The 26,207-nt window shown below is 34.0% G+C and overlaps 2 protein-coding genes across 4 annotated transcripts; one reads left to right on the top strand and one right to left on the bottom strand.

Annotated features, from left to right (window-relative positions):
- The first annotated feature begins 864 nt into the window (after positions 1–864).
- LOC148603872 (protein yellow-like) lies at positions 865–2,448 on the top strand. The gene has a single exon (XM_088551798.1). The coding sequence runs from the start codon at positions 973–975 to the stop codon at positions 2,269–2,271; it is 1,299 nt and encodes a 432-aa protein (XP_088407924.1). The 5' UTR covers positions 865–972; the 3' UTR covers positions 2,272–2,448.
- Positions 2,449–8,161: 5,713 nt separating this feature from the next.
- Positions 8,162–26,084, bottom strand: LOC148603871 (uncharacterized). 3 transcript variants are annotated; one of them, XM_088551802.1, is made up of 7 exons: positions 25,580–26,084; positions 25,139–25,271; positions 17,793–17,843; positions 16,531–16,572; positions 15,380–15,499; positions 13,445–13,596; positions 8,162–11,086 (listed from the first exon to the last, which is right to left on the bottom strand). In XM_088551802.1, exons 2-7 carry the CDS (start codon positions 25,269–25,271, stop codon positions 10,907–10,909), a joined length of 678 nt encoding a protein of 225 aa, XP_088407928.1. In that variant the 5' UTR covers positions 25,580–26,084; the 3' UTR covers positions 8,162–10,906. The 3 variants fall into 3 exon arrangements, with proteins under 3 accessions (XP_088407928.1, XP_088407925.1, XP_088407927.1); XM_088551799.1 differs by having other exon boundaries at positions 13,327–13,596; positions 25,580–26,068; XM_088551801.1 differs by lacking the exon at positions 25,580–26,084 and adding an exon at positions 25,369–25,397 and having other exon boundaries at positions 13,327–13,596.
- Between the last annotated feature and the right edge of the window lie 123 nt (positions 26,085–26,207).

Raw genomic sequence — 26,207 nt, 5'->3', positions numbered from 1 at the left:
CAGTCTGGTTTACATGTATACTAACCATACGATTTAATATCACACCTTTATTAACCTATTAATTGTATGTTGTGAATCGTTTTATTTCAATAAAATAATTTGAATTTTAACCGTGAAATATCAACTTTTTACGCAATGTAGGTATATATATGGTTATTATTCATGAGTTCAGATTTTACTTTATAAAATGTACATAAGTATTTGTTTATAGTTTAAACTAGTCATCCGTTGAAAATATTTCGAACGGGTACTTTTGTTAAATAAAAATTCTCGTCTTTTATTGTCACTTATTTAAACCTATATTACAACACTGACAACAATAAATCTGTGTTCTATATACAGCATGAAATACTGTACAATCCTAACGGCATAATTGTGGATTTACACAATCATTTCAAAATTGAAAAGAATTCGAAATCACTTTTTTTTATATTTAGATTAAGGCTTTGAGGGACGAGGCTAGTAACGCTTGACTTTGTTGATAATGCACCACTATGTCATTTCACTGATGTTTACTGGTGTTTTGACAACGACAATATGTTCTATAACACACGGCCTGCGTTCGCGTTTAAACTTCAAAAAATCACATCCTGCTGCATATGGCATTTCTAGAATGCGTAACTTCCGACAAAAACGATGTTTCAAGCCTAGAATTCATAAAAAAATCAAATTGAGATTTTCCTCAATTCGTCAATTTCACGAGAAGTTGAGTCGAGGAACAATATGAGAAAATGCTCAATTTGAGATTTTGGATGAAACCGGATCCAGAGCATCCACATATGTAGGATGTTTTTGACACTGTACAGTAAATACTTTTAGTGAATGTAAAGACTACGGTGCACTCGGCAGTATTGTAATCAATTTTTGTCACGCTTCCCAAATTAACAACAGAATGACAATGGAACTGCTGATCGACGCGCCGTAAACTACAGCTGCCAGTTAATTATATATCATTTTCCTACGCGAATTGTAATGATGGCGAGGATAACCGATTTTATCTTGTGTGTGACCTTCTTAAATTTTGTTTTCTGTGACAGTCATAGAAGCACCCAGCCTTCCGTAGTATATGAATGGGAGACAGTTGATATGGATTGGCCAAATGAAACTGTTAGACAGAATTATTACCAGAACAACAAATACATACCAAAAAATAATGGAATAAATGGAATAAAACTACACAAGGGAGACGTGTACTTAACCATTCCTAAACTGAAAGACGGTATACCATTCTCTCTGGTAAAGGTAGTAAAGGATGGCACCATCAGACCCCTGCTTCAACCATACCCAAACTGGGATATTCACATGGAAGGTGACTGTTCAAACATGAAATTAATTCAAAGCATGGAAATTGATCCTTATACTGGATTTATGTGGATTATTGATACAAGTTTTGTTCCTAGAGGATCCGTAAACATTGCAGATCAATGTCCAAAGAAACTTATAATATGGGACTTAGTGAAGAACACTGAGGTCCATCGATACTCTTTTCCCGATAGTGTTATTGGGCCAGGGATGTCCTATCTCAACGATATAGTAATTGACTTCGACAAGAACAAGACCGCTAGATGGGCTTATATTTCGGACACTCTCGGTAGGAAACTTATTGTATATGACCGATTACTCGATGACTCTTGGGCTTTTACACACGAATCAATGAACCCAGTGCCACAATACAGCAACATTACAATTGGTAATACAACTTCTGACTACAGCGTTCTGGGTATAAATGGCATCTCTATGTCATCTGATTTCCGGTACGTTTATTATTGTCCAGTAGCTGGCATCAAGGTTTATCGTGTATCAGCGAAAATTTTACGGAACAAACAATCGTCAGACACAGATTTTGCAAATGAAGTCAAGATATTTGGTAACAAACAGTATCAAAGTGATGGAATTTATTACGGACAGAAACATAATTTGTATTACTCCGCTCAAGGACCGAGAAGTGTGTATAAATGGTCAGTCGAATTTGAAAATGGTGAAGTAATTCAGGCAGATCGACGGTCTACGGTCGCTTTCCATAATAGGATCGAATGGATTGATTCGTTTGCGTTCGATGACAACGGTTTTCTTTGGTTCGTTACAAACAACCTGAATACTTTCTTCTCTGAAGATGGCAAGAACGGTACTTCTAATTTTTTCGTGTGGAAAGTGTATGTAGATGATGCGAGTTATTTGAAATTTGGCGATGATACAAGCTCTGCAATTCCTCATGTCGTCAGTGTTCCTACGCTTTTGCTATCATGCTTTATATTCATGTACACAAAATAAACATTATTGATTACGGATTAACATTTAGTAAAATAGCAGATATATCTTTTTAAACAAAAATATAACTGTATATCTATCTCATATTTTCAACATAGAGGAAGTGCAATTAATTCCTAAGTTTTCTATTGTATTAACATTATTCAACATGTACACTTGTTAATAAATTCATATGTGATATGCCTTTTTTTAAACGTGTACGTTGAGAAATGCGGATATCTGCCTTCAACTAGCCCGTGTTCGATGGATAAAATATTCCAACACCAGTTCTATGCATAATACCCTGAGGAGCCTATGACGAAATTTTACAGGGAATGAGATCGTAATTCCCGTCACGTTTTACATCTTTTAACGGCTTCAAGCTAGAAAACCCCTTTAATTGATGGATTTATTATGAACTCAAACTTCATGCATGTACATATGCAGAACATTAGGCATTCACTTTATTTAAAAGAATTCACAACCCCACAATAGTTATGTATTCCAGTTTATTATGCTACTTTCGGTTTTGAGTTGTTTACACATTACCATCGAGATTCTAATTCCCGGTGTAAAGCACACAAAGATAGGATATGACAGCTAAGCACGGAAACTGATTAAAGATAATACAAAGTGATAAGCTTACTTTTGCCATAGTAAAATATGTGTAATGAAATGTGCGCCTGATTTCAGTACATAAAAATAAAGAGACTCTCTGCTGCCTGCTGTCTAAAAGATTCTATATCTTCCAATAAATACCTAGACACAAACACACACTCATTCCATTTTGTCTGATAATCTTTAACATTTCAAAACTACCTTCGTTCTTTAAGTTGATATTGTCTATATGGTGTATTTCGAGGTACTGTATGGAGAGAATTGGATGTGTTATTGAGTAAATGTAATAATTGTTTGTTAGTTGTTTCAGTTAATTTTTTTGATATCATATGAAAGAGGGTAGTTAAGGCCTAATAAAACCATTTGGACCCACCGTAGCATGCGCCTGTCCACAGCCAGGAGATGTTGGTCATTTTTGTACTTAGTTTTCCTTTAAGCATATTTTGAAGAGAAGTTATTATTCTGTCACCGTGGATTTTATTAATTTGTTGTCTGGGCCTATCAGAGCTTACTAACGTTAGAGTGTTTACACATGTTAAAATCCTTTTGGTGATCTCTGAAAATATTTAATGTTTTATTAAGGTCATATACAGGTGTATTTGTTGCGTTTCACCATATCCGTCTTTTTTAAGAGGCTCCGTCAATTAGAGAAAGCTGTAGTCATAGAAGAACCCCACAGATACAGTGCATACGTAATTCAGGAGACGAGAGAACAGTCACATAATAAATATACACATGTAGTTAAGAGATCGTTGAGATTATATGTTTGTTTATAGAAGTAAATTGTTAGTGGTTACGACCCAGACATATAAATATATAAAACGTTATTTGAACAAAATGCCGATGATTTGTTGCCTTAATCACGCAAGATAGCAACAATATACATATACGTACACTGGAATGTCCATCAAGTCACAATATCGTGTTTCATGTTTACACAAAACATAGGCTGATCCAGACACTTTGAAAAAAAGGGGGCTGTTAGTCGAGTATCCTCAGCAAAAGGGGGTGCTAGGACATTGTCATTTTTTGTGAATTTCACACAAGCCAATTAAAAATTTTCAAATAAAATAGGGGTGCCAACCCCCTTTATCAGCTTCTGCTGTCTAATAAAAAGCGACCACACCAAACATATACATGTATGTACAAACCAATTTGTCAACAGAGTTGTGTGGCGGTGTGCTTACTTAACCCCTCTCTCTCTCTCTCTCTCTCTCTCTCTCTCTCTCTCTCTTTACCGAATAGTGAAAACACGATTTACATATAGTTAATAATAAAAGGATTCTTTTACAAATACCGAAAATGTTTACACATTTGAATGTTTGAAAAGTAAGACATTTTGAAAATAATTCCAAAAATTCACCGGTTAGAACGCAATAGTCGCCAGATTCAATGTGTATGTAAATTCTTTTCATGCTTTCGATTTCTGAATAAAAATAGCACAACTCCCTATAACTACGCAGATTCTTTGTACCGCGTTGACTTCTGACAATTAGGCTTTTGCAACAGGGTTATATTACTACAAGACTAAAGTCATCAAAACAGAAGTTTATACGTCGTTATCATGAACTCGTGGATCGTTACAGTGTATCAATTTTCACCATGAGAACTGATTGTCTTCAACGTGTTACAGTTTTCCTTTCATCTTTCGTCATCCTGGACATGCATGTTTACTGGCAACTCGGTGGGTGTTTCTAGGAAATCAGAGGACGCTTACACTACACGAATTGCGCATGCTCCATTTTAGTTGAGTTCATGTTGCTCATATACCTTTGTTGCTTTGTATGTATTATTTTGGTAATTTTTGTTTTTGTTTTTTTACATAATGTGCATCTATTTTTCTATCTGATCTTTGTCCGTGGATTGCATTCTTCTGATTTCCTCTAGAATTTGGCTCCCCTGATTACTTTCTACACCAGCACAAGCTTAACGGAATTTGCATAATCAATACATGTACATGTATGCTCTAGACGGATATTCCTTTTGTGCTCTTAGTTCGGTTACTGCGTTGATTTTCTTGTAAGTGCTCTCGTCGAATGGTCATATTGTGCTCTTAGGTCGATTACTGAATTGATTTTATTGTAAGTGCTCCATGGGAATGTTAATATCCCAAAATAAGCGAAAAAAAAACCTAGAGGTTATATATAAAGTTCCCAAATTCTATTTCCAAGTAAACTTATACTGTAGGTGTATTTCGACCTCGGAAATTATTCAAGATGGATATTAAATATAATTTTAGTGATGTAATTTTGTAAGCAATTGAAGACCATTAAAACACTTATGTTACAACTTGACAGCTTTGATAGTTTAATACGCATTTTATACTTGTATTTTCGTTTTTATACATTGAGAAAAAAATCTGATACAATCTCAACTAGTACTAACTAAAAATGTTAAATCGGTTTTCTGAGATTCAACTCTCTGCTTTAAATCTTATCAGGTTTCCACGGTAACGTCTGTGATAGAAGACCTATGAAGTTTCAATGTGGCATTGTTCCTTTAAAGTTGTCATATACAATTAAATGGTCCTTTGGTAAATCTGGCTCTCAATTCATTTCTTGTAATGACTAAAATGATTTTTTTTGCAGTATGATACTTGGTTAGAAATGAATAATTTCGCCCTTAGAGTCCATGGGTTGGGACGGTCCACCGTGCAGCCCCAAGTCATCAACTTCATGGTGATTTTTGTTAGACACCTTTATACCTCTAAATACCGAATCAATTTGTCGCCAAAGAATATGCTCGGATTCCTTTTCAGTATAAGCCTATATTTGTACCCCATTGTGTCAAAAAGCCAAGTTTTTGTGACTGAATTGTTTGACCGTCTAAGTCTCCCTGGGATAACATGTGTGAATAAACTAAAAATATGTAGGTATTATCATGTAGCCAAACGTCTCAGCTTTACAATGATACCAAGACATTTGCGGTAACACTTAGATTTGTTTTGTGAATTATTTATGTAGAAAATAAAATTGTCTATGGGATGATACCAAATTATAGACGTTTCAGTCGAGCAATAACTTATAGAGTAGAATTTATCTGACTTTTACGGAAAATTCGAAAATACCATTTTTTACATTTTTGGATAAAATTGGACTACGAAAATCGGCAAAATTTATCAAAATAACCCCAGAAGTATAATTTGTGATAATACTAAACAGAAAATACCAAATAAATCATTTTTACCGACGTATAAATACTCTAGAGGTTTTGACATTGAAAAATATGTCAATTTAAGCAATTTTTCGGCGGGGTAGGGTACATTTTATTCATTTTACCCCAAACCCTAAGAGGTACTGCAACGGTATAGGTCCCATTGTAAAGCTGAGACAATGAGCGACATGATGATATATACAAATGTTACCCCAAACCCTAAGTGGTACTGCAACGGCATAGGTCCCATTGTAAAGCTGAGACAATGGGCGACATGATGATATATACAAATGTTACCCCAAACCCTAAGTAGTACTGCAACGGTATAGGTCCCATTGTAAAGCTAAGACAATGGGCGACATGATGATATATACAACGGAATAGGTCCCATTGTAAAGCGGAGACAATGGACGACATGATGATATATACAAGTATAAGTTTATTTCGTTTTGAAGTTCGTAGAATCAAAGAACTCAAAAAATGGATTTTTGCCCCAACGAGGTATACAAAAAATACAACAATGCTTCAGTGAATTTTTTGGCGACCAAAATATTTTGAAATGAGAGGTATAAGGCTACCTGGAAATCATATTTTAGTTGATGAGTGGGGGGATGGGGGTGCAATGGGGTTGTCTCAGCCCACGTACTATTTCATTGTGTAATTATAAATATGCATCCAGTTCTTCATCAGAAAGACAATCTTTTAACAGCTTCACAAGCTTCATAGGAGAAGGTACATTAGCTGTCATTTTCGTAAATTTCTGTTTCTGTTGCAGTATACCTTAACTTTGAATTGTTTCTACTAAATTGAACATTTCATGTATAACTTCATTTGATTTCCACAAAATAAAATGCATTAAATACAGGAAATAGGTGTCTATATATTTATTGTCTAGCTAGACAAAAAGTCGACCTAGATAAATTCATATGCATGTGACTTCTTGTTACCTTAATCCGCGCATGTGCTGTTAGGGTCGCCTCTTTAAGGTGTAAAACCACTATTAAAAGTCCCATTACTTTCTATGTTGAATTAAGCAATTTTCAAGGTCTCAATCTTTTTTAAAGTTTGTTAAAATGAACTTTAATGACAGGTTTATCATAGAGGGGACCCTTTAAAAACTCTCTCATAAAATTTGCAGCATACCTTTAATGGTTTCTAAGAAAGAACGATGAAGTGAAAGTAGACAGCTACTAAAATACTACTTTCCTTTTGGTAATTTGACAAATCAATGGGCTTAAGACCTAGACTGACAAATTATTCTCTACATCAGAGTTCAAAACTGTTGTATTCATTGTGTACCTGACATGATAAGCTTTCAGATGATACCAAGTTTGCATATACTGGCTAAATCACAAAAATATACAATGCATCCTAAGAACTACTTTGTTTTTTATGGTCTACTTTCTGGTATGTGCAGGCGACTGGTTCCCCTTAATAGTGGTATTATACCTTAATAACAAATCTGATTGCAAAGCGAATATAACGCAAGGATCCTTTTGAAATTTACCTATTGTGACATAATGTGGCTCAAATATGGTCATTATTTATTTGAAAACTAATCAAAAGTAGATGAAATGAAATGAAAACAGGACACGTGCTTACATGTGTGTATCCCTATTGTAATTTTTTTTTTTACAAAGGTTAAAGCATTTTTTAACCCAGGTGAATGTCCTGTCGGAGATCTTCGGAAGTAATGGCGAAAAATAATAGATCAGAGCCATCGATTTTCTCTGATTAAAAAAAAACCCGTTGTTTTCAGTATATTCTGTAGTTATTATCGACATTTATTGCTTTAAATGCATTACTGCTAACTTATTTCTTTGAATCAGAAAAAATCAGTAGAATCAAAACTGAACAAATTTGGCAGCTATTGCAACTTTAAATTCGTGACAAATCTACCTTCATTATTGCAAACAAATATAGTTAATTGATTAGGATACACAGTAAGGCACCTGTTATTATTTTTGGAAGTGTTTACCTTTCGCTGAAACCTCAACGCATATGTGGATAACTGAACAACGTCATAAATGAAGTGGCGTTCCTTGAATTATGCCTACAGGGAAAACAATGGCAATTCATTTTGAAAGAAGACAAATATTGGATAAATGTCAGAACGAACATAATAAAAAATGACATAAGTCCATTTACGATCTTTTGTTCTCTTTAAAATATCGAATATGACAGACGAACCACGACAAATAGTTATACATTCATTTATGAAAGAGGCTTGTAATGCGATGAAAAATATAAAATAAAAAGCTTCGCCTAGTGCAGCATGTTACGACCACAGTTGTCGGACGTTGAATAGCCGGGCCAGATGTGGACACAATACATGTATTAAATTTTGACAATTTAGCAAAGGGACTTACTAATTATTATAGATGTTATAAAAATAAACCAACACTCAAGTTATCACACGACAACCAAGTGTCTACTGACGACGCCGATACGGACATCGACGATGCTATACCAATACACGATCGCATTTTTTTTGCGGTCGTATAATAAAACATTAACATACAATGATAAGTATAACGTTCTTGAATCATTGGGACCTTTTTTACTACATTTAACTACATGGTTGCCATAGAAATTAAAATGTATTAAGAATGACTGATAATTCTAGATAAAGGTTACTAAAAAGACATAATAACTACACAAATCATATACATACATACACAAGATCTGATCTAAGTAAAAAAAAGTTAGTAAATAAAATGCACTGTACGCAGAGTAAATGAAATTCACGTTTTGCTCAACAATTTTTACTGGTATTTACCTGCTGAAAGGTATTACACAAGTACAGCTTATTCACTTAATTTTACCTTTAGCTGCCTATATATGGCTAAATACATGGCTATAAATGAAATGTAACTTAGCCAGTGAGAAAGGGAACCAAGATAAAGCAGAAAACAAAGAACATAAACTAACCAAAATAGTACATACTATGAATCATAAGTAAATAAACATCTCAGACTGCAGGTGCACAAAAATAAAGTATGGAAGTAAGTAATGATCCAATAGGTTGTTATAAGAGCTAAACACGGTTAAGTTAATGTTATAAATTACACATAGATTCTCAAACACTCACAAATAATTGTCATTCGCCAATAAAGAGATGTGAAAAGCCATTCCATGTCACTTAGTCCGCCTACTTTAAGTGCTAGGATGCGATCCTGAATCTGGATGTTCTATAATCCAAGAATTTGCATACCTTATTTATATAGCTAATAACCAAGTCTTAAATATCTACAATGTATTTTGCCTTACGTAAGATATTTACACACTTAATACATGTTGGAAATACGGCATTATGTTTCTTTCAAATACATGTTTGCAAAAATACTTGTGCAACGATATAAAATGTAGGCGACAGGAAAATGAATATATAAACTTAAAAATATCCAACAAAATACTTAGGAAAAATATAGGCGTATTATAACATATTATAAACAACAAGGTTATGATGGCTTGTTTTCCCTATCACAACAGCGCACGGATGATTTTCAAAGACGGAGAAAGGATGACGTTCAGTGATACAATGTGTGATGTTCATTGAGGCGTAAAATGGAAGGTTTGAACCAGTGATATCAGTAACTTTAAGTCTATCATTTCATGATACCAAACCATTAACTTGCAAAATCAACGAGCTTGAACTTGACAGTAATATTAATGCAAATGTTAACATCAGTAAAAAATAAGTAAAACTGTGTTAAGTATCTTTGCTTTCATTTGAATTGCAGTACACAGAACAACGAGCTTTATTTTGAAGTGATCAGTGAAGCAAAAGGACTAAGGCTATTATGTTAACACATACATGCAATTAGAGGTCTTTTGTTGCACTGAGCTGATTTTTCAAATTATGTAGATTGTATCCATCAATGATTCGTACGCGCAAAAAATAAACTAGGATTGGAACAATTAATTGACGTCACAGCAATGGGTTAGATAAAACAGTTATACATTTCACAATACAGTGTTTTGCATTTTACATAAAGTATTTTACATTTCATATCAAAGCAAAACAAAAAAAACAAAAAAAAAAAAAAACAAAACAAAAAAAACAAAACAAAAAAAAAAAAATAAAAAAAACATTAAGTGACTAAAATCATACATACAAAGTAACAAAAGCAAATGAGCAACTCGGACTCCACTCAAAACTGGGAGCATGGACCAGGTGCACCGGTAGGGTAAGCGTCATCTGATTTTCTAGAAACACCCACCGAGTAGCTTATAAATAGTCAAGTCCGGGGTAGTCGAAATAGGAAAGGAAAACTATGACACGTTGAACAAATCAGTTTTCATGGCACCGATTGATACACCCTAACGATCCACGAGTTCATGATGATGACCATAAAACTTTTGTAGTGATGACCTCAATCTTGTAGCAACATAATCCTGTTCCAGAAGCCTATTTGATAGAATTCTAGCCCGATACAAAAAGTCTTATCCATCTTCAAATGCAGGTGATGATAGGCAATGTCAGGTCTTCTGATGCTTCGTTTATACCTCAGGAAAGTTCACGTTCTATAATAAGAAAATTATCTATATCTTCGATTATATATACATCACCTTAGTCAGTTATTTTTTATGTAATTTCTACACAGGTCTAGTGATGTCCAAATTTGAATACACACTTTGGCAGAAGTTATTTGCTCAAGTCGGGTACCATCTACTATTTTCAGTTATTATTTTAGCTGCCTGGGATAATAGGTACCAGTTTATATTGTGACGGCGTTAGCTTTTCCCAACACAATAGTAGCAGTTTCATATATAGTGCTATTTGGGAATGGTACATGTACCTCCATTATACACTGCCGTCTTAAAATTTCTTCATCTTTGTTTTCAATATCTTTTTAACAACTTGAGAAGAACCGACCTGCTAAGATCATAAATAAGCAGCTGGATAAAACGTAAGACGACGGCCGATGCACCATCGAAAGTGATGGATCAGTGAGTTGCTGGTTAGGTACTGTAACTGTTTCAATGATAGACATTGAGTTTGGGCGGCCATCCACAATGGTGTCTTTACATTCCATAAGTTTCTTAATTTCATCTGAATTGCGACCTAAAAAGACAAATGAGTTCATTTGCAAGCATCTGTTATAACTATAAGCATATTCTAATTTGTAAAACACCTACTATAAACATAAATATGTACATGTAGATATGTATATATTTGTAATTAACACAATAGTTAATAAAGTTATAATTCAGTGAAGCTGCTAAAGTACTACTAAAGTATGTTTGTTTTCTGTTACACCTTTGAAAAAAGGTTGGCATATGCAGGGTTTTTAGATTGTGATATTTCTGACATTGAAGAAACATTCTTAATTAAACAATGCATATTCAAGAAATGAAAAAAAAATAAAACTTCAGGCTGCACTACTTTTGGCTACACATCTTTTATAATTTGACCTAAAAGTAAAACACATTTTTGTTCGAGTCTTGTACCTTCTAGGAAGAACTTATGTGTATACATCTGGGGTTTTGCCAATCGTTTTAGACACTATTTTATTTTAACTGCTAAGCAATTCAACGAGTAGGATCTTATTAATAGAAATAGGTTTAAAAAAAAATGTCACTTTGATCAAATTGTAATTTACACGTCGACACTTAAAGGGCTAGCTAGTTCAAAGGCGACCTTTATTCTCAAAAGATTTGTTGTTGTTCTTGATGTTTTGGGACCAGTTCCAGCATGCCCTGTGATATGAGGATTCCCTCTTTTCAAATGAAGACCAATGGGTAGCCCAGGTCTGACATTTTTACCCCGGTGGGGTTGTTGTCTCTTTGGCATAAACACCATACCTATTCTCGTTATGTTAAACTCATTGAAAAGTATAACACATGACAAGCAAAATGCTATACATATACACACAGACTGAACTATTTCTTTAAGTGTCATGGGTGACAGAAATGATAAAATTTAAGAAAATAACATGTTTTCCGTGATTAAATAGGTGGGTGTGAAATATTAAAATGTATTTCATTAATAGGAAATCAATCTTTCATTTGCAGTAAATTTGTTGAAGATTTTCAAGTTGCATTTTGCTTTGCCAAGACGCTGTTCTTTTTCAACTTTGCCTCAAGTAAACAAAGACAACAACAAACGAAAAAAAGAAAAAAAAATAAAACAATAGAAAATCATATCAAATGTTCTAGTTATATTGACTGTAATTTCGAAATTGATAAATAGGGATTAATGTCAGTTCTATTCGTCATCTTTCTTTTTCTCTATTTGTAGAAAAAAAGGTAAACTTTTTTCATTAATTCAATTTGAAGAAGCGGAATCAAAAAGGAACGGACTTAGGTATTTTACACATTATGTATGCTGGTGTACGATTTACCAATGACCTCGGTTGAAGGAATGGAGACAACAGCAAACAGCTATTTGAGGAGATGTCTTTATGTACCAAGAAGTTTCAGCAGTATTGGATTATACAGTTCGGGGCCAAAATTACAGCTACCTCTTAAATCCATCACAGAAGAGTTCAAGGTGACCAAAGTACGGCAGTATCCGATGCTACGAGACAGCAAGAATGAAAAGGTACGAACAGCAAGACTAGAAATCAAGACATGGAGGAAGTGGTCAACAAGGAAGGCAATTGATGAAGCTGAGCCACGCTTGAGGCACAGTGAGATAGTTGGAAGAGTGTCACACCAGCAGACAAATGGGGAACAACATCAGCAGAAAGACAGTTGGTACAGAGAGAAGTGCGGACAATGGAGGAAGACGCTAGAATTGTGAAGGCAGTCGGAATGCAAAAAAAAAAAACAAACAAAAAACAAAAAAAAAAAACCAAAAAACAAGGAAGCTGGTTAAACTGGGAAGGCGCAAGACAAGTGAATCTAGGATGGAACGATATATGGAAGATGGAACCATCTAGACTGCAGGATAAGCTGAAATCAGTGTATGACGTCCTTTAGAGTCCTACTAACCTTGCAATTTGAGAACTGACAGAAGATCCAAAGTTTGTATTATGAAGAAAGCCAACAAATCTAGAACACATATTACCAGCATATTAACTAATTGTATCATGGGAAGACAGAATTGAAGAAGCATATGAGAGGACGAACCTGAAGTACAAAGAGCTGGTGAAGGACTGTCAACACAATGGATGCATGATCTGGTTCTTCGCTGTAGAAGTGGGATGCAGAGGTTTTATTGGACTATCCATGTGGAGAGCACTCAGAGCCATGAGCATTACTGGAGAAGTCAGAAGGAAACTGATATACTGTTTTGTAATGTACCGACTTTAAATAAAATTGACTTGACTTGACTTGATTACATAAGAAAGCAAAACTTACTGGTAAAACGTTTACAATGATATTTTGTTTCATTCCCTAAGCGTAGAAGACATTGGCGATTATTCGAATTCTTGCAGTTTGCCAATTGTTTTGTGTCATCTGTAGATTTGGTACATACACGTTTTGATATAGAGCTACACAGTGGACCAGTATATCCTGTCTTACAATCCTTAGGGTCTATAGGTAATCGATCTTCAATAGTTGTACACTTGTTTAAACTCTTGATGTTATGTTGAAACATACTTTTAAAGTATTTGAAACACTCATAACCTACAAAAAACAATTATTATCTGTTTAATCTGAAATCAATTTGTATAAAAAAAAATAGAGATTCTAACGCGCGTGAATCGCGCACCAAGAAAAAAAAATGATACCACGTGGTCATATCATATGATCATTCAAACAAAGGGTTAAGAGAGATCTCTATACCTACATAATGTCTTCCTTCCACTGAACCACCTGAGTCATGTTCTGACAGCGATATACGCCAGAATATGTTTTCTCATATAGTTTAAATGGCAAATTTGAGTCACCAAACCATCCGCTGAACCACCTGACCCCATTTAAAAGTTCATTGTTTGTAGGCTTTGAGATACTTGAACCTATTAAGTTTTAAAACATTGGTACTTGTACCTGTGGTTTCAGGTATCTGCTGTCTTGTGTAATCAATCAGAACCAAAACATAGTCACACGGTAAAGTTGTTTATTTATTATTTCTGCCCAGTGTGTTCGTCATTGAAACAGAAAAGATATAAGCCGAAATGTGTCACCCGTCGGGTTAAATTGCAAGTTAAAGCATCCACAGTGAATCAAACAAAAAGTGGATCATTTGTAGAGGTCATTAAGGTCATTTAACCTATTATGCTACAAAATATTGTGATCTGTGGTATAAGAGAAATTGATCGTTGACAATTGGCAAACAAGAAGCTTAAATAGGCTCTAGCGACTGTCTTGTCCAATCAAGCGGAACAAGAGTGTATCATTTGTTGAAGCTATTGCAAAATGTTAAAAAATAAGGATGAATGTGCTTAAAACAGAAAGTCATCCATCTTTTTTTTTTCGAACGGATTCTAGATTCAACATATAAGTCGTATCTGTCTGACCTAAATATATCAGATTCAAGTTCATTAAATCATACATGTAAAAATACACTTGTGATGTTGCGTAAAATGTGCCAGATTGATTATCGTCAGCGGTTTTCATTTAAAATGTTAAAATACCCACCCTTTATTAGAGACCCGTGTAACCTACCTGTGTTTTCATCAACGATTTTTTTTAATGTTTCTATTGATACACCCTTTGAGTCGTTTAGGTTTCGCGCACGCATAATAACTAAATGAACGCTAAACGTTCACCAAAGGCACGATAAACGAACGCTTATTTCGCGCGTTTAATCGAACGCTCCTATCGTGCGTTTAAACGTGCGATAAAGGAACGCTCCAAGCGTGCTGTTAAACGCACGATAGACGATGAAAAATAATAATAGTAACAAATATGACGAAAGAAAAAACAGAAAATGAAATTAATGAAAAGAGAACCAAGCCCATAGCGGTAATCAAAAGAATGTTATCCAGGGACAAAGACCAGACATGGAAAACAGACATACACAACAAAGAACATAAAGTAACTAAAATCATACATACAAAGTAACAAAAGTAAATGAGCAACTCGGACTCCACTAAAAACTGGAGCATGGACCTTTCATCTGTGGCAACATCCCTTCGGCTCCTGTGTATGGAGTGTTCATATCACAACTCATACGTTATGCCAGAGCTTGCCGAAACTACGTAGACTTTTTGTATCGCGCTAGAACTCTAACAAATAGGTTTCTGGAACAGAAATATGTATGATTTTAGTTACTTTATGTTCTTTGTTGTGTATGTCTGTTTTGCATGTCTGGTCTTTGTCCCTGGAACTATTCTTTTGATTACCACTATAACCTTGGTTCCCTTGATTACTCTTTGATACTGTGCTAGTTATAATAACAACCAAATTAGAATAAGCGAATTATAATTCAACATACATATGTACATAAGCATATATTTTGACGTACAATTATATTTTCTGATGGCATCTTTCTTTGAGAGTTTGCACTGAACCTTCTTGTCACAAAAACAAAATTTTGGAAGCAAAGTTCCTTTCCCGTCCGAACACTTTTTGCACCTATGTTTACCTGAAAACGAAAAATAAAGAATTCTGATGCTAACGTTCCTTTTAGTTGCAAAATACAAAAAAAAAAAACAAAAAAACAAAACAACAGAATATTGTTATCATTTGATGGAGAAACCACTGATGAATGCCAAACATAACGCGTCGTCAAAAACAAAAACAAACAAACAAACAAACAAAAAACAAAACAAAACAAAACAAACAAAAAAAACAAACAAACAAACAGAAAAACCACCTGAATTTTTAAAATTTTTAAACAAAAAACATGTAAATAAATCCAAGATTTTAGAAGTATAATACGTTATATCGTTATTTTAAGGAATGATTGTTTTGATTTTTCGGTCTATGAAGAAATAACGTGGTGCACACTAAATAACATGCGTAAATTTGGTCTATGAGCTGAAAGCTAGTTACTTCTGAAATTAAAGTCTCCTTCTCCTTTCTACCATCCTTTTAGTCTCCAAATATGTTAGTGTCTCCTTTTCCCATCCCCTCAGTCCCAGAGAAAGAACTTTTGTAGAACATAATGTAACCAATTCCTCATTTTTTCCAAAATAAACCAAACGTTCCATAATAAGGGAACTCCAACCACCTGAAACACCGGGATCAGCCACTTAATCACTTGATCTATCTAAAGTTTCATTATACATGACCAAAAATAAGATTGCCAGGATTTAGGATTATAGAAATATTCACCAAAAGCCAAATGTAAAGAACATAGGAGAGAAAAAACACAGAGTTTTATAACTTCTATTATTAACATACATAAGCCTGTAATCTTCAACTTGAGATCTTTATAAATTATGTAAAACATAACACCACGAAATTGGTTTATTTGTTTAAATTCACAAAATGGAATGTTTCACCTTATCACAATGATATATGTACAAATTTTGCAATAAAGGAAATATATTTGTTCCATTCTTTGTAGTCAGTACCATGTCATAGATCTACATTGTACATAAAAAAAACATAAAATGATTGGCAAACGGCTATAACTTGCATACATGTACTTGTATACTGTAATATACTTACTGTGACTGTGATTACCGCATGTTTCATTTACAAAAACAGAACCTAGGAAGAAGAATATTTTTTTTTGGATAATTGAATCAATTATGCAACTCGTCTAAATTGTCGTGCTCTGGTTTCTGAAATGAATTGGTTTTGAATTTTACATTGATTGCATTAGATGTTTTTAACTGCTTGTAAAATGTTGAATTGTTCGGTCTTACATTATGTAAATGACATCCGTGATGTTGATTTTTTATATGAATACATGTAGTTGCGAAGGAAAATGGCTTTCCATAAATGTTACAATGACTTGATAATATACAATTAATATGCCAAACGAATCACAGTGGATAGATAACTTTGCAAAACGGACCCGTTTTTCCGTTTCATAAGACTTATAAATATTCTAAGAATATACTCTTTTGATTACATGTAAACACTTTCGTTTTACATTCGCAAGACATTAGATTTGTTCATGTTCGTTGAGTCGTAAAAAAGGAACCATGAGCCCGAAGGTCGAGTGATTTCTTGATGTGAATTGATAGCATATAATTGTTTCTGTTACTTAAACTATTGTTTCGATGTCCTAGAATTAATCTGTTTTGACTTCCAAACCTTGATGACGGCAAGGACGCCCGTTTACTTTTTTGTGACATATCCAAATCAAATGCACTAGCGGAAACCAAACATAGTCAATGTTAACCAAATGATTAAACTATCTCGTTAGTTCTTTTTCGACTAGTGGTACATGTACAGCTTACACTTTCTAAAAACTTATCACTGAGTTGTTTTTGGAAAGTTTTGTTTATTGTTTGTCAACCGTTGATTTGTAAAAATATAATCCAAGTTCGCAGAGCTACGACAGTTTTGAGTCGAGACAGAAAACATCACAATTAGCCTGTTCTGGTGACACGAGATGCGATCTTCTGTCTTGGGTCGTTATAAATTTGTTCTGAATGGGCATCGTTCGTTTGTATAATCGTTTTCAGCACCATAAAAACGTAACCTTATCTTCTGATAGGTGATTGACAGGTGAATTGTATTATTTCGTTTCGTCACAGTGACTTACGACAATAACGTTATTTGGTAGTAACAACTATTGAGTTGTACTAAAGCATGATACACGTACGCCAGTAAAAACACTAAAGTCACTAAAATTAATACGGCATGTTCTGTCCAGGGTTTAGAGTGCAAAAAAGCTAACACATATGGTTAGACATATTCAAATCCTAAAACAATTTAGTACAAAGATTATCATAATTGTAGAAACTGAAATTACTTACCTGATTCACACATCTCTCCAAATGGATCTTTATTAAGTTTTTCTAAGTACTCTAAAATACAAGGATACAATATTAGTTTTTGACACACTTAAACATGGGAACTTACAACTCAATTATGAGCACAATTGGTTTAGACACCTTATTCCAGGAAAATTGATATTAAAGTACAAATTTTCAAAATCGGACCAAAAATTAAAAAAAATCGATTCCATTTGACCCCTAAATCGAAAACAATAAGATATATCTGAAATCTGATTGACCAAAGCAGGTGGACATTTTCATAAAGAATGCAATGAACAAAAACAACAAAAAAAAATTAATAATAATAATAATATAAAAAAAAAACAAATAAAAGAATTACAAATTTGAAATCTTACCAAATTAAAAAGTTGATTCTTTGTGGTGTGATCACTTTGACCCCTTATAACTTGAAAACTAACTTGAGACATGAATTATTGCTTCTACTTACATTCATGGATATGAAAATATAACTTTTCCAAGAATTGGTTTATTATATGTTAAGTGTGGAATATGTACATTTACTGTTTCTGATATACATTTAAAGGAAAAGGACGTTTTAATTTCATTTGTCCATTGTTATGATGTGTTTATTTTACTGAGCATACCTCAGTTCAGATAGAACGTGTCAAAGAGTGATCAAGGGAACCAAGGTTATAGGGGTATCACACAAATGTAATCCAAGGACAAAGACCAGACATGGAAAACAGACATACACAACAAAGAACATAAAGTAAATTAAGTCATGCATACAGAGTAACAAAAGTGAATGAGCAACTCGGACTACACTAAAAATTGAGAGCATGAACCAGGTGCACCGGTAGGGTAAGCGTCCTCTGCTTTTCTTGAAACGTCCGCCGAGTTGTTCATAAAAAGTCAAGTCCGTAGTAGACAAACGAGGAAAGGAAAAATGTAACGTATATTAATTTAAACAAACAAACTGTCCACCATCATAATTGACCTGAGTTTTACTTTCCAATATGATTCTACAATCTTGATAATAGGCGACGTAAAGAAAGTTATCAGACTCCACCGTCTGACCAACCTCATCAAAAATTTTGCATAGTGACATCTCCGCCCATACATATCCAGCTTGACAACTTCGTCATGGACCCCAGGCAGATGTTCTCTAATGCATCACCAAGTACATGCCTGCAACAGTACACTTCACCTCTGCCTACCCCTTTTGCTTTGCAGACAAAATGACATGAACAAGATTATCCAAGAACTCAAAATCGTAATACTTAATGAAATACAGACAACTATCAAAGCGACAATAGAATATGCTATTGAAACCGCTCTAAAACCTTATGTCTGTGAAATTGAATGTCTCTCAGGCGAGAACAATAAATTAAGGAACGACATCGATGCCCTCGAACAGTATGGCAGACGGGGCTAAATGCGGGTAAGCGGTATACCTGAAAGTAAATCTGAAAATACTACAAATATCGTTACCGAAATCGTTAAGAGTATTGATACTGAGTATCATCGAGTCGGTAACCCCGTACGTAAAGACAAATAAGGCAGACCTTTACCACCGAGACAAATAATCGTCAGATTGAAAGATCCTACTGTCAAAAAGCGAATATTGAAGTCAAGTAAAAATCTGAAAGCGAGTGAAGATTACAGTGCTGTACTTATTAACGAGGATCTAACAAAACTCGTAATTCTATAGCCTACAAGGCTCGTCAACTCAAAAACAAGAAGTTCACAAAGCAAACATAGACAATTGATGGCAAGATCTTCTTGAAAGACAATACGGACCGTTTTATTGTCACAAATACAGTGTCGGCGTTCCGAGATTTCAAAAGTGACAATTGTCCATGTGCAATGAACATTATATATCCTTCTTGTCCAACAGATAAATCTGATCCGTGACATAATCAAACAAATGCAATATAAAAATTGTCATTTGCAGCTGCAGCAGTTGTAAATTAAATGTTGATTAAAGATAAACATTGCCCCAATCAATAAACTTTTATTTTCATTTGAATAAGGTTTTTTTTTACTTACCTTAAAATTATAAAACACTTATTGTAAAAATTTTCACGTCAGTAGGTATAGCTTATTGATATTGCTATTTTTTAATGTATGCAATCTTTCTCTATAGTTCATGGTCGAAATGAATTACGTGTTTTGTTTTGTTTTGTTTTGTTTTTTGTTTTTATTTTGTTCATAAACCAGTATGATATACTTTGTCCAACCAATTATTTATTTAAGTACCATTATTTCCAACATCGTTCTTTTTTCAATTGTTAATTAATCACCCCACATAATTCGTCTCTCCCTATCAATTAGTATTCCGAACATTATATGTATTCTGTTATGTAATCAAAATGCACGTGTATTACCATGTTACTGTTCTTTAAGTATGTCTGATCAATTGGTAAATTTTCTCACAAAAATTTCTTCTTCGATGAACCAAGTTTAACCAAATATTGTTTCCATCTTCACTTATATATTTAATTTTTCTGAACACATGCTTATTACATATGTTTTCTTTTATTCACTTAAGTTACCTACATTTACCAATTTTGCATTGTTTGAAGAGTTTAAACCATATCTTTTGCAAGTCATATTGTGTTATTTATTGTGTCCTTATCGAACACGCATCAATTTTATTGACCTCTCTTATTCTATGATGGGTAATACGGGTGTCACTAAATTAATGGGTAATAGTTTACAGTTATATAGAATGAGAAGGGGTCAATATTTTACCATTCTTTAATGGGAAAAAACGCCTTAATCTTTTAGAATTTCTGTATCCATGTTGTGCTATTGTCATCTAAAAACAAAATGCTATTAGAATTGCTTTATGTATATGTATGCAAGTTAAATATTTAAGTTCTGACAATAGTGTGAGTCATTGCAAAGGTCCAAAAACATATATATTTATGTTTGCAATTGTCTTTTTCATGTTTTTTTTCCAAATTTTATTAATCATATCCCGAATCGAGAGTAACCCTACCGACCGGGATAGCGACGAAACTTCGAACGTTTTCTCTGATGACTCGTTCTCGATATTTTCCAAATCCGTATCGTTTGTTCATCTATATAGATGACGTATTATCTTTAAACAATTCTAACTTCGGCGTTTTGATACATGGCATCTACCCCAAACAACTTGAGGTTATTACAGACACTGTTAAGCCTTATATCTTGACCTACACTTAGGAATCGTTGGTAAAGGAAAACTATTGACCAAACTTTACGACAAACGTGATGACTTTTCATTCAAAATTGTCAATAGGCTTGTTTAACTAGCGCCTTCAATTCATTTAACGCTTTCTGTCTACAGACGCTGTGAAATCGATGGTAAAGGAAAACTATTGACCAAACTTTACGACAAACGTGATGACTTTTCATTCAAAATTGTCAACTTTCTTTTCGTCTGTGGCAACATCCCTTCAGCATCTGCGTATGGAGTGTTCATGTCACAACTCATACGTTATACCTGAGTTTGCCGAAACTACGCAGACTTTTTGTATCGCGCTAGAACTCTAACAAATAGGTTTCTGGAACAGGGTTATGTTGCTACAAGACTGAAGTCATACTACAGAAGTTTCATGGTCGTCATCATGAACTCGTGGATTGTAATGGTGTATCCATCTGCACCATGAAACTGTTTTATTCAACGGGTCATAGTTTCCCTTTCCTCGTTTGTCTACCCCGGACTTGACTTTATGAGCAACTCGGCGGGTGTTTCTAAAAAAAAACAGAGAACGCTTACCCTACCGATACACCTGGTCCATATTCCCAGTTTTTAGTGGAGTCCGAGTTGCTCTTTTGCTTTTGTTGCTTTGTATGTATGGTTTTAGTTACATTATGTTCTTTGTTGTGTATGTCTGTTTTTCATGTCTGGTCTTTGTCCCTGGATTGCATTCTTTTGATTACCGCTATAACCTTGGTTCCCTTGATTATTATTAGCTGATTTGATATTTTATCGTTTACCGAAACGTTGCTAAATTCTTATCATTCCGATGAATCAACTGAGTTGGATAATTTCCTAAAAATAAGGGGCGGAGTTATTGTATATGTAAATGACAATTTTGTGCGACACGTAAGTTTAAGCTAAACGGTAAATCGGTTCTGTATAGGATGATTTACGTTCCTCCAGACAATTTAAATGACATATAAGAATTAGTCGATGATTCTATGGAAGCGGCCATTAATGATAATCATGCCGATTATGTAGTCGTCACGAGTGATTTTAACGACAATCAACTTAATCATAATGCGAACTCAAAATTCGGAATATATTCACGCGTAATAGTTTATCACAACTCATTGATGAACCAACGAACTATACTGAACATTCGTCGTCTTTATTTGATCTCATTCTTACAAATGATGTAAATTTTATACTGCTGTAGGCCCGTCACTATGAGATCACATCAGTTACCATTGTGGGATTCATGAATATCCAGAAAACGATATATACCACATCTAAGCGTAAGATTGGGTTTTATAACCACGGTAATTACGCCGATTTTAGGAGAATATTAGCAAAGTACGACTGCATTGAATTCTTTAATTAACTCTTACGATATCGACGCGTATTTTTAACGTGATATTGGAAGCTGCCGGTGTAACGATTCCGAATAGAACGGTTACTATTCGGAAAAACCAATCGGCGTGGTTAACACACGATATTAAGAAGAGTATTCGACACAAAATTCGAATATACAGAAAAGGAAGACGAACCAATAGACCGTGCAATTGGGCAAAATTTCGTAAATATAGAAATGAAGTCACCTCTAAAATTAGAAGTGCGCGTGAAGATTACGACGGTAATCGTTTGAATAAATTATCGAACGAAAAACCTTCTTAAAAAATTCGATGGAAGATTTGGTTAACACATGTCGGGTCTCAAATCATCGTATTCCACTATTCCTCCGTTATTGAAAGGTTATTTATTGAATTTTGATGATATTGAAAAAGCCGACGAGTTGAATATTTTTTATCGCAGACCAAATTGAACGAGTCAAATAGCAAAATACTGAACTTTACATAAAATGGCCATTTACTCCAAAACACAGACAATTCTGAAAATGATATTTTGACATGTTTAGATACTAGCAAAGCAACTGGTCCTGATTTTATCAGCCCCAGGGTTCTAAAAGAAGCTTCACCAGAGTTAAAGTATCCATTATGTAGATTGCTAAATTTATTAACGTCCGTTGCTTTGTTTCCGAATAATTTGAAACAAGCACATGTAAGTCCCGTTTTCAAAAATGGGAACCTAGTGAGGTAAAAAATTACTGACCAATTTCCCTGCTTTGCATCATTTCAAAATGTATGGAACGTTGTGTTTATAAATATAAAAAACAATTTTCTTTTAGACCATAATGTTATTACTCCTAACCAGTCGGGCTTCACTTGCGGTGACTCAGCGATAAACCAACTAGTTTATATTACAAATGAGTTTGCTAGGGCATTAGACAGCGGGACGGAAGTTCGTGTAGTATTTTGGGATATTAGCAAAGCTTTTGAACGTGCTTGGCATAAGGTGATATTATCTAAGCTAGAAAAATATGGAATACCTGGCAGTTTATTAAATTGGGTTAAAAACTACCTCACAGGTAGGAGACAGAAAGTAGTCCTTAACGGGAAAAAAAGCCCGATTGGAGGGAAATAAATGCAGGGTGTTCCACAAGGTTCTATTTTGGGACCCTTTTCTTTTTAATATTTATTATTGATATTGTGGACGGAATCGATGCATCTATTTAATTATTTCCTGACAATACAAGTCTTCATTATCTGGAAATAGATAATGCTGCTGAATAGGCAGAGATACTGCGTAAGGGTATCGATATAACTCAGTAATGGTCAGAAAGGTGGTTAGTAAAATATAATCCGCAAAAAAGCTGAGTCAATGGTCATTTCACGAAAACAAATTAAACTACTTCACCGCCGTGGACAATGAATCAACATGACACACAAGAGGTAACTGGTCATAAACACATTGGCGTTATAATATCGAACAATGGATTATGGCACGATCCTATTGATCATATCGTTAAAAAAAACATATACGCGACTAAACATAATTAGAAAACTCAAATTCTCTGTCGATAGATACACTATGCAGAGAATATATATGAGTTTTATTCGACCTATTTTTGAATATGGGGATGTAATCTGGGATTGTCACAACCTGTCCCTCATCGATAAAGTTGACAACGTTCAACTGGACGCCGCAAGAATTTTAACTGTGGCTACAAAACTTACCTCAATCGATAGAATATATAAGGAGACTGGTTTGTAGAAAACTTTCCGTAAGACGAGAACGGCATAGATTACAATTACTTCAAAAGATTTTGACAAATAATACACCGGCTTATCTACGTAATATAATACCAACCTTAGTCGCAGATCGGCATACCCATAACACGCGTCAATCACGGAATATGACTGAGATTCGTACTCGCACAATTTTTTATTAAGCATTTTTCGTACCGTCCGCCATTAAATTATGGAATAAATTGCCTCATTGTATACGCGATTCCAGATCTTTAAACACCTTTACTTACGAAGGTTTGATAAAAATGTCCTGCATATTATCATAGCGGATCAAGAATGGGACAATTTTACACGGTAGACTGCGAATGAATTTTAGTTCTTAAAATGAACATATTTCTTCCCGCAACCTAGTGAATTGACCGAATTGCGTTTGCGGTAGAAGTGAATCAATATCTCATTTCTTATTACATTGTGATAGATATCGATAACTTCGCAATGAGACACTATTTTCCCTAATTTTTCCTAGTTACTGATATTTTACTATTTCATTCTGATAAGATGACCGATGATTAAAGTTTTTATCAATTTGCAGAAATTTATTCTAAAGAGTGAGAGATTCATAAACTGACTTGCAACTTGATTAATTTCATTTTTTCCAAATTGAACCCTTCACCATTTCATTTTCCACAAATTGTTAACATGCAATCTTTGTATTATATTTTTGTCAACATCGCAGGAGATGGACTTGTAAAAGCTTTGAGGTTTGTTCCAAGATAATGTCAGATATAAAATTGTTTTGTATTAAATGACGTGGATGACACTGAATAGAATGTTGACCTTGAATCTAACACATCACAGAACTTCAAACCTTTCAGATGTATTTCGTTAATGTACAGCTGTAAAAAATATGACTCAAACTGACCATACTCTACAATTAATCAAAAGCCCGCGAAAGGTACACGTAGAAAATAACCGGGTTTCTGTTGAAACTTCAAATAGGTAATGACAGTACGTGCACTAACACCAAAACATATAAAGACGCCTAAGATTTTTTTAAAGAAAGTTTATACTTGTAGCAAACTTACCATCTGTAGTACTGTATATACATCTAATGTCTGTTATATGTTCCTGATACGTTACTGCTTTAACCAACGATACACCGAATACAGTTGATAATGTATATATGACTCTAACTAAGTTCTGTTTTAAAAATACCATCTGCAATATAAACAATCAATTCTTTAAAAAAATGAGTTATACACAACAGCTGTCTTAACTCAAAGAATTACACAAATTTTAAAAATCACAAACACACATGTCTTAACCTGCCTCGCCGTCATATATTTTGTCAGCACGCATGTGTCCCAGGTATGTAGAAAATGAAAAATAAGAAGCATGAAGAAAGTTTAAAAAACCTAATAAAAGAACAAAACCAAAATCAAAAACAAAACAAAACATAAAGTAAAAGCAACACAATAAAAAAAAATACTACAATAAGAAATATAAAATTAATTTAATACACATACCTCGATAGAAAATGCTGTCTACATTATACTCTATCCATTATATAGTAACTGGGAAACTTATTTCTAAAAATAGCTCTAAAATATTACAGGTTTTATTTATAACTATTGATATGGCGTGAGTGCTATTTTTATGTCTTCAGTATACAAATCAAACAACCAAATTTAAAACTAAAGAAAAATAGATAATCACTTATGACACACCACGAATAAATGTACAGATTATCCTATGAAATCTACACTTTGTACAACTTGTGAGTCACACAGTTTTTGTAATTGTAAGATACTGTCAAGATATTGTTAATACACAATACAAAATACACAATAAAAATCAACATATCCATAATTACGCATCCGTGCGCATACTCTGCTAATTACACTGATTGTCGACCGCAGTTTTCTCAAACCCAACGTGTTGTTTTCAAGAAAAATTCAGCTGACACATTTTTTTAATACCATATCGTCATTTTTGTTACCTATGGATTTCGGGTTTTGTTCACCTTTGAAAAAAGATACTTAATCTACAATCACCAGTAAAGGACCATTCCACATCATATTTAATCTTGGGACTCGGGAATTTTGTAATGATAAATAAAAATTTAAAAACATTTTCTTTGAAGGATATAGGGCA

Source organism: Perna viridis, chromosome 11 (assembly GCF_037379345.1).
Source record: "Perna viridis isolate PV_CMFRI_1.1 ecotype Kerala chromosome 11, ASM3737934v1, whole genome shotgun sequence".
Taxonomy (NCBI): Eukaryota; Metazoa; Mollusca; class Bivalvia; order Mytilida; family Mytilidae; genus Perna; species Perna viridis.
This window is presented reverse-complemented; position numbering and strand designations above follow the sequence as displayed.

Bases quoted from the DNA above. Each gene is read 5' to 3' on its own strand.
- LOC148603872 (XM_088551798.1), top strand. From the start codon at position 973: ATGATGGCGAGGATAACCGATTTTATCTTGTGTGTGACCTTCTTAAAT.
- LOC148603871 (XM_088551799.1), bottom strand. From the start codon at position 25,271: ATGGTATTTTTAAAACAGAACTTAGTTAGAGTCATATATACATTATCA. The intron at 17,844-25,138 runs GTAAGTTTGCTA...CTTGTATTTTAG, and splicing joins TATATACAGTACTACAGATG to AGTACTTAGAAAAACTTAAT. The intron at 11,087-13,326 runs GTAAGTTTTGCT...TTGTCTTTTTAG, and splicing joins TCATTGTAAACGTTTTACCA to GTCGCAATTCAGATGAAATT.